Here is a 14,042-nt window from a genome sequence, read left to right on the forward strand (position 1 = left end):
TTGGCACACTCCTTAAGTCCCTGAAAACAACTGAAAAGCTCCCTCTCCAAAGGAATAGTAGCTGCTTCCAGTCCATACTGAATAATTATTGCCCCATATCCATCTACAATTGCTTGGAAAAATCAAGTATGTGTATATATACTCTTTTGATCCCGTGAGGGAAATTTGGTCTCTGCATTTATCCCAATCCGTGAATTAGTGAAACACACTGCACACAGTGAACACACAGTGAGGTGAAGCACACACTAATCCCGGTGCAGTGAGCTTCCTGCAACAACAGCGGCGCTCGGGGAGCAGGTGCCTTGCTCAAGGGCACTTCAGCCGTGGCCGACTGGTCGGGGTTCGAACCGGCAACCCTCCGGTTACAAGTCCGAAGTGCTAACCAGTAGGCCACGGCTGCCCCAAATCAATGGCCGTGTTTACATGGACGTTTATTTGTTTTGTTCCTCAATTAGATTGAAGTTAATCTGATTAAATATTTCAACCGAGCTGTTTTCATGGACGCTGAATAAACCGATTGGCATTTAATCTGCGTTTACATGGAACAAGCATTTAATCATTTAGAAGCTCCTAGTTGTATTGCCGCCATGGAAACTCATTTGTTTACATCACTGTGCATCATTACCACATAGAGAACACCTGTGCAGAAAGATGAAATGTAGCCTACTCCAGTAATCACCTCTCTCGATCAGATTGGAAATTTTGTCAGATCAGGCTGAATCCGATCGGTTGAAGTGTTTACATGAGGCATTTGTATTCCGATTGAGCCATTACTCCGTTTGTAATCTGATTGAAAGTGTCCATGTAAACAGGGCTATTGATTTGTTTTTAATTTAATTAACCAACCACCTTTTTAACATGAAATGTGTATGGTGATCTCTCCCTCCAATGTTCTCTCCCTGTAGTACTGTAAGTGCCTGGGAGAAGGACATCAGTGTCCACACACTGACCCTCCCTCAGACCACCTGCCAGGAAGTGCTTCAGCTGCTGAGAGCGTCCACTTCCTCTCTGCCTCCATCACTGCGCTGCATGAACTCCTACCAGGTGAGCGTCCACATCCCTCTACTCCATGTTGTCCCCATGCCTCCCCTTTCTCATCCCCTCCACTCTCTCTATCCTCCTCTCTTATATCTCTCCTCTTCTCCACCTCCCTTTCTCTCTTTGCTTCTCATCCTCTCTTCCACAGAATTCTACCCTATATTGTTTTTCCCTGCTCCTCCTCTTTCTTCTCTTCCACTTTTATCTCTCCTCCCCTCCTCTTCCCCCCCTTCTCTCCTCTCCCCCCCCGTGAGCGGAGGAGTCGGAGAAAAAAAGAGAAGAGAAGAAAAGAGGCTGCTTTTTTTTTCTGAGTTTCCTTTCTCCATTTAATGTCTTCCCCCAGTGACAGTTTAAGTAATTACTGCAGTAGTCACCCTGAGCTAAGCTCCCAGCCTCCCTGGAGGCTGCTGCTGCCTGTATCAGGGGAGATCTGGCCTGGAGCTGGCCCAGCTGAGGCCCAACCGAGGCTGCAATGTGGGCTGTCATTCAGCAGGCTACCCCATGAGCAGCAGCAGTGGGAGCCTGACAGCAGAGTGTCTCGTATAACACGACGTCGTAAAGAACAGCTCTGGCTGTCGGAAGAATCACCAGGCTACATTATATTGCCTGAATGGAACAAAAGGCTTTGAAATGTTTACCACCACACACACACACACACACACACACACACACACACACACACAGCTTCCCTAATTAATCTAACTGAGCCTCCCTGCTTGGCAATGTTGCATCTTTTTGTGCCTCGCTCCACTCGGAGAGCAAGAGCCTTCAGGCTGTTACAGGGAAACAAGTGCTGTCAAAGCGCTGTTTCATCTCAGTTTGGTTCGGAAGAGAAAAGATGCCTCTTATCGTTGTCTGCTTCTCTCTGGCAGGTTGAACGCTATTAAACAAAAGTTCGACATGACAGGATATCCATTAGGATGGTGATGATACTGATGTGTTATTTGGTTGAGTAGTGTAATATCACTGGAACTTAAAGTGTAATATTGTCCTGCACAGGATTGTCTAGCAGCCAGACCAATGGATACCTTGTCTTAGCTGAATTACTGAAGCTAAGCAGGTGTGGGCCTGGTTAGTACTTGGATGGGAGACCTCCTTGGAAAACTAGGTTGCTGCTGGAAGTGGTGTTGGTGGGTGGCCAGTAGGTGGCACTCTTCCCTCTGGCCAAAAAAAAAAAGATCAATCCCAATGCCCCAGTGCCGTGACGGGGACACTGCACTGTAGGAGATGCCGTCCTTCGGATGAGACGTTAAACTGAGGTCCTGACTCACTGTGGTCATTAAAGATCCCATGGCACTTATCGCAAAGAGTAGGGGGTTCCCCGGTGTCCTGGCTAAATTCCCAACCTGGCTCATTCAATCCTGGCCCCTAATCATCCTCCACTGTAATTGGCTCATTCCTCCCTCACTCTCCACCTCAAGCTGGTGTGTGGTGGCGTTCTGGCGATAATGGCTGCCATGCATCACCCAGGTGGGTGCTACACATTGGTGGTGGTTACTAGTGAGGTCCCCCCATCCATGTGATGCGCTTTGAGTATCGAGAAAAGCGCTATATAAATGTAATGTGTTGTTGTTGTTGTTACATCCCATAATAGCACAGTCGTTTTGCAAAAAATACTGTCTTGAGAGAAATCGTAGTGGCAGTGATTGTTGACATGTTCTCACTATCACAACGTCAGTTCTCACACATTTGAAAGGAGTGATTGTGTTACAGAACGAGATTCTGCTTTGTGTGTGTGTGTGTGTGTACTGTACACATGAGAGAGGGAGATAGAGAGGGTGGATGGTGGGGTCTGAGATTGTTGATGTTTGTGTTGGCTGTGCAAAGTATCCTTTAGAGCCAGCACCCTCGTTGGGCAGACCTGGGCTCTGTTTGCTCCTGCTGAGGACCCGTACTTTATGAGTTTCTTTTGTTTGAGATACGACTTTAACCTTCAGTGTGCTCTTAAATCAGCTGCACGTCACCCAAGTCCCCACTGTAATATTGTGTGTGTGTGTGCGCGCGCGCGCATGTTCTAACATGTGCATGCCAGCTTGTTCTTTTTTTTTCCTGTGAGTGGAAACCATACATCAGTTACCCCGTCCAAGCTTGGAGAGGCATGATAACAGAGAGCCTGAGTATCAAAGAGACCGCTTCCCATGGGAATGTGTGTACGCATGAGTTTTTCTGTGTGTGTGTTTTTCTGAGTGTGTGTGTGTGCGTGTGTGGCTTGCTTGTTTGTTTGCAATGTGCCTGCACACTTTTCTGCGTTTGTGTGTGTGAGCATGCATGAGTGTGTGTGTTTATGTTTAGGAATGCTGGATTATGCTAGGCAGTCGAATCCTCCTTCATTACAGATAGAGATAGGAACCCCTACTACCACCACCACCGTGCCATTGCTCCGTGTGAAGCAATAGAGGTTTTAGCTGTGCTATAAACACCACACACCACCACCATGGAATAAAGGAGGTTTTAGCTGTGCTATAAACACCACACTCACACACACCACCACCACCACCACCGTGAAATAAAGGAGGTTTTAGCTGTGCTATAAGTCATGAAAGAGGGCGCGCGGAGGTCAACCCACAAAATAGCTGCTGCAGGCTCCTCTGAATGCACACCAGCAACCAACTTGAAGAGCAGAAAGGAATGTTTGGATGAATTGTTGTTTTTTTCTTCATTTGTCATGTCTTTGTCAGTGTTATTTCTCCAAACTTTTCCTTCATCCTCAATCACTGTTTCTGTAGCTCTCAGCATTTTAACTCTCCAGCTTTTATTTGACTTTACCCCTCTCTCTCTCTCTTTTTCTCTCTCTCTCTCTCTCTCTCTCTCTCTCTCTCTCTCTCTCTCTCTCTCTCTCTCTCTCTCTCTCTCTCTCTCTCTCTCTCTCTCTGAGTGTGTGTGTGTTTTTATCTTTGCTGGTTCTGGGCTCAAGCTCTCTCTATTCCTGGAGTGTTTGATGAGTACTCTCCATGAGTGATGACATAGACTGTCATGACAAAGGTGGAGGAGACTACATTCCACTAGGTGAGGGCTGCAGTTTTTTAGCCTTTTGAAGTCTTTACAAGCAAAGCATTGATTTGTAGAGGGGGGAAAGCCTGGTTAAAAACGTTCACGTTTCTTCTGCATGGACTTGCCGTATGCTGCCATAGTTGCCATGACTCCTTGCGCTCGCCACTGTGGTAATGTGCCACAGGTCTTGTATGCCTGAACCTTGAGCCAGATTCTGCCCTCATCCATCATACCAGGATGGCGCCACGTGGGGATGGCTCGAGCGATTGCCATGCCCTTCCACTTGGCACACAGTGGCACAGCAGATGGGGACTAACAGGGTCTTTTTCAAATCTGAATTATTTATTTCAAGGGGCTCCATGAATTTTTAATGTTGATGAAGAATCTTTTGGCCCATATCAACAGTTGCTCCTCATGTATATTTTTGTTGTTGTTGTTGTGGTTGTGTGTTTACCTATTGATAAAGCAGTGCAACCAAGACTGACACAAGAAAATAATGTAAAGAGCCATGACCTGGTGCCAAAGACTATCAGGAACATAAAGGAATGGTTTTCCCTGCCTAACTCTGTTGTGTTCTCTCTAGGTGGCCTTTATGAGAAGATAAGGACATGAGAGTAGACCGACCGGTCAGATATACGGCGGCGCTTTCCAGAGGGGTCTGCCACTCAGCATTCCAAAGACACGGGGACGTTGGGAAGTTGGCCATGGTTCTCGTCACAGACAGTACTCACTGCTGCAGTGCTCCGTGCACACAACCAAACACATGGCTTCCTCGTTTGAACCCTGTGAACCAGATGGCCATATTAAATTTTCTACAAAATGCCAGTCTTGCCATGATTTGTTTTGTCCGGGGTGTCTATCAACTGTAGGTCTACCAAGCCAGCTAGAGGGCATAGCATGCCTTGTTAGCAGAGCAAACACAGTCTAGCCTGGCCTCGATGCCGGTGACATCGTGCCAATGGACTTCTGTTCAACAAACAGGGCTCTTGCCAACTGCCCAGTGTGAGGTAAACAACTCTGTTTAGGACTCCATCTTCAGTGCAAGGGCATTATAAGGACTATTTCACCATGTTTCGCTTGTGACATTTGATTTGTATATGATATTTGAAATGTAATTTCATTATTTGTGAAGTATATGTTGTTCCAGGATTCACCTACATATACATTCACTTAACAATATGTATTTACAAGAGGAGCACATGAATATCAACCTTAACCACAAAGCTTACACAAGTGAGCTGTACCTAAAGCTCTTTAATGAGCTTGTTCCCACCTGGTCTAAATGATCGGAATTTAGCGATATGCCACCTCGCTAGTTTGTGTACATGGCTGGCAATAAAAAAGTGCTCTCCACATGCCTTACTGTATCAATAAGATTCCAATTGCAATAACTAAAGGCATTCTTGTTTTTAACCATTGTCGCAATCAATTGGGGCAGTTTCTGATAAGACAGTGACGACCTGAAAAGACTAAACGACCTCTGAACCAAGAAGTATGGAGTGTGGATATCACTAAAATCTGATATTCTGACCAGGTGTGTACAAGCTGAATGTCAAGTATCTATACACAGAACTAGACTGTTGAAAGTATTAACAAGAAGTTAATTGTGATTGATTAAAGGACAACTCTGCTCTATGAATAACATGGGGTCTATTTTTGGATGGTAATGAGTATAAACCTTCGTTGGGGACCACAACAATATTAATCTGTGCAGTTTTGAGTTAGACTGTACTATGCATTTGCAACTAAATAGTAGCATATAGCATAGCCTTTGGGGACAGCTTCAAAAATCATTACACATCTTTGCTAACGTGTTCCTTTGATGTAGCCATGTTGTTAATGCATATTCCGGTGTCAAAACTTTTCATATTATTGTTGTTTTGGTCCCCAACTAAAGTTTACAATTTTCATCTTCCAAAAATAGACCCTTGGTTCTTCTTAAACCGAAGTTGTCCTTTAAAGACCTCACACAGCAGCCAGACTTCCAAACCACTACTGAGCTGTTAACACAGCAGTATGTAGGAATGTAAAACTTTTTGAGGTATGTTTTGTCACCAGATAGATTTGGTATCCTCAAATTCACAAGTCACTCTCACTAGCCACCAAGACACTGTAGGCTATTCCTGTGATCCTGGTTGTAAACCCTGCAGAACTGTAAAAAAATACTCCCTTAGTTTAGCCTGGAAAATCCAGACCCTGATAATCTAGAAAGATTAAGGGTCTGGCAAAGAACAATGTAATGGCCCAACTCCAGGGGCGGCAACAAGCATGCATTTAAAAATCTCACTGCACGCAATTGGATAACACTAGACCATGTTTACTCTGAATGATTTCGGACTTTGACGCAATCGGATAACACTACGACCAATGTATACTGTCCTCCAATGTTGCAGCGCTGTCTTCATCAATTTAGCTGGTTCCCCGGAATGTTGGGGTAAAAGTAACGGGCATCATTGCTCTTTGCCAGAGAGTCTCGCAGAGACAATTCCAGTGTGCTCTCGCGAGAACTCTGGATTTCCAGGCTACCCTCAGTTAGCATGCTGCTGTCAAACACCTATAGGTTCTGACAGTGCTGTTGTTGTGTTTGCAAGGTTAACTAACTCCTCTCAGACCATAAGCCCTTGCTGCACCTTCATGTTCAGTAGGTCAGATCTCTCTTTTGTTGAATTAAGCCCGTTTCAGCTCTAGTGTGACCATAATCCCCTTATATACAAGTAATTTGACTGTAATTCCAATGTAAAACATTGGTAATAAGGAGCTCTGCTACAAAAGCTGCTGAGTGTAAGAAACCTTATGGCCATGGACCTAAATTGACCTCAGCCAAATGCTGGTAGAGTAAATGATCACCATTGAGTGGCTGGTATTCACATTTCAAAAAGCTGATTTCCAAGCCCTGCTCACGACTCTTGTTGAAGTAGTGCCTCAGACAGTAGTTGATATTGGAGAGGATCCGGTCCTGGTGTATTGTAGCGTGACTCCACACTATGAGAAACTGCTGAAGAATGTTCCCCCTTTTCGGCACAACAAGAATGGCCATAAACACTGTACAAAAATAGTTCCACGTGTTACTGCTTTGTTTGTGGAGCTCCTGCTGTGAGGATGTGTGTGTGTGTGTGTGTGTGATATCAAGAGGCCTGACCCACCCGCTGACTGATCATAATGTTTTAGGAGCTCGTATTATAGGGGCCGTGCATCATGTGGATATGGTCGTAATGTGCCTGTGTGAGTGCGTATGGATGGATACATTTAGCAAGGTGTTTGCACGAGACACTAAAACTACATCCATCTGCTGAGCAATCAAATTTTTGCTTTGATTCTGTTCTAAGGAAAAAATATTATTTAAACTGTGTGTGTTGGATTGACAAGAAGTGTGTGTGTGTGTGTGAGAGAGAGAGAGAGAGAGTGAAAGAAAAGAGACCATAAGACATAACCCAGATGATTGATGACATTATTATTGACTCTTCAAAAAACAATCCCCCTCTTGCCTTTTCCCTTAGTCATCCTGTTAATATTTTCTTCAAATCTTTAAAATAAATGAAAGGATGACGACAAACAAAACTGGACGGATGAGAGGAGCAGACCTTTATATGAATAATAGGCTGCTGTTTCAGTTTAATTCGGTGGTATTTTGTATAGTGGCCCTTATCCTGGAGTGACCTATGTGATGACTAGTCTCTGCTGGTAATTACTAGACATTGCTGGCTGAAGCAGCCCCTCAGAGAGCCAACAGTCTGGGTGTGTGTGTGTGTTGTTTTTTTTTCTTTTTTTTCCAGACATCCATCACACGCATATTCTCCTGTGGAGAGGAAGGAGGTAGTCAAGCCTACAGCTCCTAAAACTGTCGGCTTCACTGCCGTCTGATTCAGCTCATCATCATTATTCAGAGCCCCAGCTTACTGGGCCACCTACCAGTGTCCTGGAGCTTTAACCTAGCGTTCATGGGCTTCGGAAAAACCTTTCTCCGAGTGAAAACATCATCATTCCGCGTCATTCACGTCACATAATGTGTGAGTCAGAGGTCGGAAATTGGGGCTAGATTTTGCTAACAGAGTTGCCCCAAAGAACTTTGTTTGCCCAGTTAGGGGCTCGTCATCACTTTTGTCGTCACATTGTAGTTCGTTTGTAGTCCATGTGGCCTTGTCCAACAGTTTTAATGTGAACTTGGGAATTTGCCGTTTCCGTCACTTGAAAGCTGAATATCTTTCTTTCACGAGCGTCTTACGCTATATTTTAAGCAAATACAGTTGTTTGTTTAGGATTAGTGAGTGTATGTTTTAACCTTTGTTGTGGCATCCGTGTTTGTCACACATTCTGACGGCAAAGCACATTAACACTTGTCGGAAAAACAAAGTAGCCATGGGGGCGGTCCTTGTCATTCCGAAGTGTCCTGAATGCACCATAATTACGTTAGATGACAAATGCTAGGGAGGAAAAACCCTGCAATTGCAGAAATGTCAGCATTTTTTTGTTTTTTATCTATGGTGAAGACATGCTGGGGGAAAATGGCCAATAGAAGCTCGAACATATGAGGGATGTGCCTCAATCCTATTGGCTCAAAGTTTAGGCGACACTTTTTTTGTTTGTTCCAAATTGACAGTTTTTATATTTATGCCATAAGCATGATGAGTCATTCTCCACCCTGTAGTTTAGATTAGATTTTTTTTTTGTTCAATCCTTATAACAAGGATTAGTAATCTTCCACCCTGTAGTTTAACATACCTGCACCTATTCACTTTGAATTTGTTATAGCCTACAGAAACATCTGCGGCCGTATTCACAAAGAATTTTAAAGCTAAAAGTAGCTCCTAAGTGGCGAATTTAGGAGCAACTCCTAAAAATAATGGGCGTGTCACTCCTAACTTTAGGACTCCTATTTTTATTTATTTTTTCACTAAAAGTAATTCACAAAGCATTTTAGACCTAAAAGTAGCACCTAAGTCTGGGACATCTTAAAAGAAGCCGAGGGGACTCCTAACTCACTAAGACCTATTCACAAACAGCTTTTTGTGGCATTTCACGTTGCGATGTTTTGAAATGCGTCGCCTATGCGGCAACAGGAGCTTATCGCGAGGGAACAATTTTGCATTCATAAAAGGGATGCAATTACGCCACCAACAACAACCAAAACTACTCATTGTTAACACGTAAATTAAATGTAACGTTTCATTGTGAATCAAATTAAAATGTTCTCCTCTTTGCAAACGTAGGCATAGCCTATGGTGACAGATTCATTTAATAATGTTGCAAAGATACTGCATCAATCCGTAGGCCTATGTTTCATTAGGCTACTAGGCTATTTGTTTTGCCTTACTCTTTATTCATTTAGGCTAGGCCTTTTTATTCAGTTATTCATCATCTCCCGTCCTTCGCACTAGCCTACTTGTGTAGCGCACGCATTCTCAGACCTGTCACCTGTCACTCATCATCGTAAGGGAGGTGTTTGCGCGATACAATCATCAGCCAATCAAGGTGGTCACTTCAGGCAAGCTCGTGCATGAGTAATGACGTCATCCATAGCAACGAAGACTCACTCTTAGTTTAGGAGTTGTCATTTTTCCTTACTAAGAGTAGGTCTGAAAGGCTTTGTGAAGAACTTTTAAGAGAAAACTCCTATAGCTAAAATCTTTTAGTGCGATTTAGGAGTACTCCTAGTGGTAAGATAAAAGGTTTTGTGAATACGGCCCCTGGTCAAACAAAAAAATTAAATTCTGGAATTCTGGAATTCCAACATCTGGAATCAGTCACACAGTACATCACACACAGTCAGACCATCTGCTTCCTCTCAGCACCAAATAAACAACCACACATCATGCAATAAGCTGGTTAAATGAACCAGGTGGCCATTTCTCTTCTGAACATTCATCCCTTGAGAAGGTGACTGATGGTTACCTGATGGTTTAAAATAACTAGATGTACCGCAGAACGGTACAAAATATGACCGCCGCCCAGTCCAGCACATGTTTTCCACAAAAATAAGTCACGCTGAAAGGCATATGTGATTCTAACTGTCTCACTGAATTGCATTATGCACACTCAATTCTCACTGGTATCTGCTAGACAACAAGTATCAAAACATGATTAGTTCATAGATTTCACATGTAATATCCATTTTATACAACCCCACCCCCATCTTGCCTGTTCATAATTCTGAGAAATTCTTGAATTGTGTGCATGTGTGCGTGTACATGTTTATGTTTATGTGTGAGTGGGTGGGTGTGTGTGTTTGCCTGTTTATGTGCCTGTGTGTGTGTGCACATGCATGCGTATATATGTCTACTGTGTGAGTTTGTGTCATACGTACTGTAGGATTACTGTGAATGTATGTGTGTGCGTGTGTATCTGTTTATGCACATGTGTGCATATGGAATGGGTTTACATGACCCCTGGAGGCAAACATACGCAATAAATTGGTCATCCTAGGCCCTACGGTTCTTAAGATATTCACAGAAAACTGTGTCTGCCCTACCCTCCTTTCGGGGGGTCCAGTCCAGCGGGGGCTACAGATCAAAACGAAAAGCGATGGTTCCATGCTATCCATGTGGGGTTACATGCCCACCAAGTTTCGATGTACCCGGTCTTTCAGTGTCCCGGGAATCCTTGTTGGTGTCACGGTCACTAAATGTACACATACATTATTTTATTGTAAGGCCCCCATGAACGAAAGTCCACGAAACTTGGCATGCATTCGGAGGGTGTCATAATGATCCTACACTTTCAATTTCGTGCAGTTTTGACCATGTCAGCCAGAGATATTGTGATGAAAACACCTAATGTTTTGCTTTTTAATTTTTAACTAGGTGGTGCTATACATGAAATAAGTGGTAATGGTATAGGTTGACATGCCCCCTTAAGACCAACATACAAAAAAAAGGTGGACCTCCTAGGCCCTACGGTTCTCGAGATATTTACAGAAAACTGTCTCCGGCCACCTACAGGCCAGTTGGTGTATAGTAACATAAATTAATTTATTGTGTGGCCCCCCATGAACGGAATTCCACGAAACTTGGCGTGCATTCAGAGGGTGTCATAATGATCCTACACTTCCAATTTCATGCAGTTTTGATAGGTCACGTACCTGCGATTACAACACCTCATTTTTACTTTTTTGTGTTTAACTAGGTGGCGCTATACATGAAATGAGTGGTTATGGAATGGGTTGACATGGCCCTTTGAGATCAACATACAAAAAAAAAATGGTCCTCCTAAACCCTACGGTTCTCGAGATATTCACAGAAAACTGTGTCTGCCCTACCCTCCTTTCGGGGGGTCCAGTCCAGCGGAGGGGCTACAGATCAAAACGAAAACAGGAGGTTCCATGCTATCCATGTGGGGTTACATGCCCACCAAGTTTCGTGTACCCCGGTCTTACAGTGTCCCGGGAATCCTTGACGGAAATTTGGACATGCGAAAAAGGAGGAAAAAAAATCTGACTAAACCTATACTAGCCCAGGTACGCCTACGGAGACGACTGGGTTCAGGTTGACGTGATGGACTAATTAAATAGACCATATCTCCACTGCTGATCCGTCTCCTCTCCCTGGCCTTTCTGCCAGCCTTCCGTGTGAAGCAGAGGTCACTATAAATAGGTTGGCTCAGCTTCGTCCAGCACGTGCCCATGTGTTGGGTGGAAGAGAAACCAGGAGAGGCTGAAATTGGCTTCCTGATTACTTGCACTCGTAGGGGAAATGAGCACCTGAAATTACAGGGTGTACAGGGAATGAAATGTGGCTCTGGACTTGTCCACTTGTATCAGCCTGCTGGTGGGGTGAGAAGTTAAAGCTAAAATCCAGTGTAAAATGGATTTTGGATAGCCTCTGCTTAGCACGATAACAAGTTCGAACGTTCGTTGGGGAGCAAAAAAACGCTAATCGGATGCATTCTTAGCGATGAAATTCATACCCTAATGAGTCAAAAAGCCGTACGAGTTGGGAGACTATGTCCTGTTATTCAAAACTCCATAAACCTACAGTGGAGAAGACAACAACACAAAATCCTCACTGGACTACAAGTTGGACTGCAAGACGGCTCCTCTCCTGCCCACCTCCCGTGCCCTGTGGAGGACACCAGGGCATACATACCAGTCTGTGCCAGTCTAGGGCAAACAGAATCATAAAGGACATTCCACCACCTTAGCCACAATCTGTTTCAAAGGCTGCCATCTGGAACACCTCTGTTCTTTCAAGGCCAGAACTGAGAGATTAACAAGGAGCTTCTTCCCCCAGGCCATATGAGCCATGAATAAATGCCCCAAAACTTTCTACTTCTCGACTTTCTACTTTTCTACAACTTTTATAGCCTACTGTAGTATGTATTTTATTGTTATTTTTCTGTCCTTTACTTGGATAAGAGTAGTGTTGCTATGCACTTGTGCAATTATACAAGTGACATACATTTCTTGAATCTTGAATTTTGGATGTAGTCAGAGGGCCATTGTGCAAACTACCTACTAATTGGGTGAAAATATTCCAGGAAGCTCCCTATCTTTCCCTAGCAAAAACAGGCAACAACAGTGTCCACTGTCTTCTCCCTTGGGTACTTTCTGTCATTTGCATTGTTCATTAGTTTGCGATTCATCCGGCTAGTAAACTTAGGGGTGTCCAAACGCCTTTCATCAGAGATCTTTTCCATATTCATTAGGAAGTAATTCTGCGCTGCAGGCTGACAGTCTAAGATAGTTTGGGCGAAAATAATTGCACTTTTTCCTACGAAGAGAGAGGGAAAAACATGATATAAGAGGGTCTTGCCACAGGGAAGTAACACACTCGGGCCCTGTTCTAACAATTGCACTCTAAGATGCCTCTAGAAGCCACCTCTCTGTCATCATCATCTTAGCTGTATGTGGAACCGCTGTTATTGGACCTGGAAGGAGGACTGGGTGTTTGGTTCCTGAGCATAACGCTGTTACCCCTCCTCCCCTTGCTGCAACCGTCTTATACTGTCTAAGGCTGTGACAAATGGCACCAGCCAGTGCTGGACAACCTGCTCCCAAGGCCTGGCTCTTCAAACAGGAACAGCCCTGGAGACTTTGCGCTGCTCTGTGAAACTGTTAATGTCCAATAGTTTATTACCAATGATGTAACATTTGGAGACAACAGCAAGCAAGAGGACTATAAACGTTTCCCTTCACCACTTCACCACTGAAAATCACAAACATGACTATGAATCTAAGTTCCCTACGAGTTGGGAAACTATGTCCTGTCATTCAAAACTCCATAAACCTACAATGCAGAAAACAACAACAAAAATCCACAGTGGACTTCAAGACAGACTTCTACTCATGTATCTTTCTGTTGTGCTGAAGTTGCGACAGCATACTCATACTGTAAGATGGCTCCCTTGCTGCTCTCCTCCCTCCTCTGCCCTGTGGAGCGTAGTGGCGGCCGCGCTCTCTCCTAATGGCACAGACACACAGACTGCCTTATTCATCACCAGGATTATTATCAGATAGCATCACACACACGGGGCCCACAGATCAAGTCACTGACCTCCGAAATTGCATTGCGATTGGATTTTCCAGATATGTGCGCGTGTTAATGTGGGAGATATTATTTTTAGATTAGCGCGGTCGGCGCTTTGTGTGCAGTGCTGGCCCGTGGGTGGGTGGTTGGGATGGTGGTGGTGGAGGAGGAGGCTAGATCTTCCGTTTCACAGCATTCAGCGCATAGAGATTCTTATCATCAGAGCAGGTAAATGAAGCATCACTCAATGCCACCAATTTCACTTCCATTCGGCTTGATAAACCACTTCTCTATGATGTTACTTTTTCCTTTTCTGTCTTTCATTATAAACATCAACAACTATAAAAACAAAACAAAAACTCTCTTTTCCTCTTTTGTAATGGCAACCGTTTAATACTTTATGCTCTATTTTTTCATTGCCAACATTAATCCACTTACAAACATAAATATAAAAGTGAAAGTGTCTCATATCATCGGATGACATGACGTCCATGGCTGTAGCCAGTGGCTCTGGTTCAGATATAATGATGTGCCTCTTCTCCTGCTTTGCTCTTT

The 14,042-nt window shown here is 44.0% G+C and overlaps 1 protein-coding gene across 1 annotated transcript in view; it reads left to right on the forward strand.

Moving 5' to 3' along the window:
- The window catches only part of ube3d (ubiquitin protein ligase E3D), a 16,069-nt gene extending 10,687 nt beyond the window's left edge, over positions 1-5,382 (forward strand). The window contains 2 exon segments of the mRNA XM_048259990.1: positions 906-1,044; positions 4,613-5,382. Of these exon segments, the coding sequence (XP_048115947.1) occupies positions 906-1,044; positions 4,613-4,633 (160 nt within the window). The 3' untranslated portion in view covers positions 4,634-5,382.
- The last annotated feature ends 8,660 nt before the right edge of the window (positions 5,383-14,042 follow it).

Source organism: Alosa alosa, chromosome 13 (assembly GCF_017589495.1).
Source record: "Alosa alosa isolate M-15738 ecotype Scorff River chromosome 13, AALO_Geno_1.1, whole genome shotgun sequence".
Taxonomy (NCBI): domain Eukaryota; kingdom Metazoa; phylum Chordata; class Actinopteri; order Clupeiformes; family Clupeidae; genus Alosa; species Alosa alosa.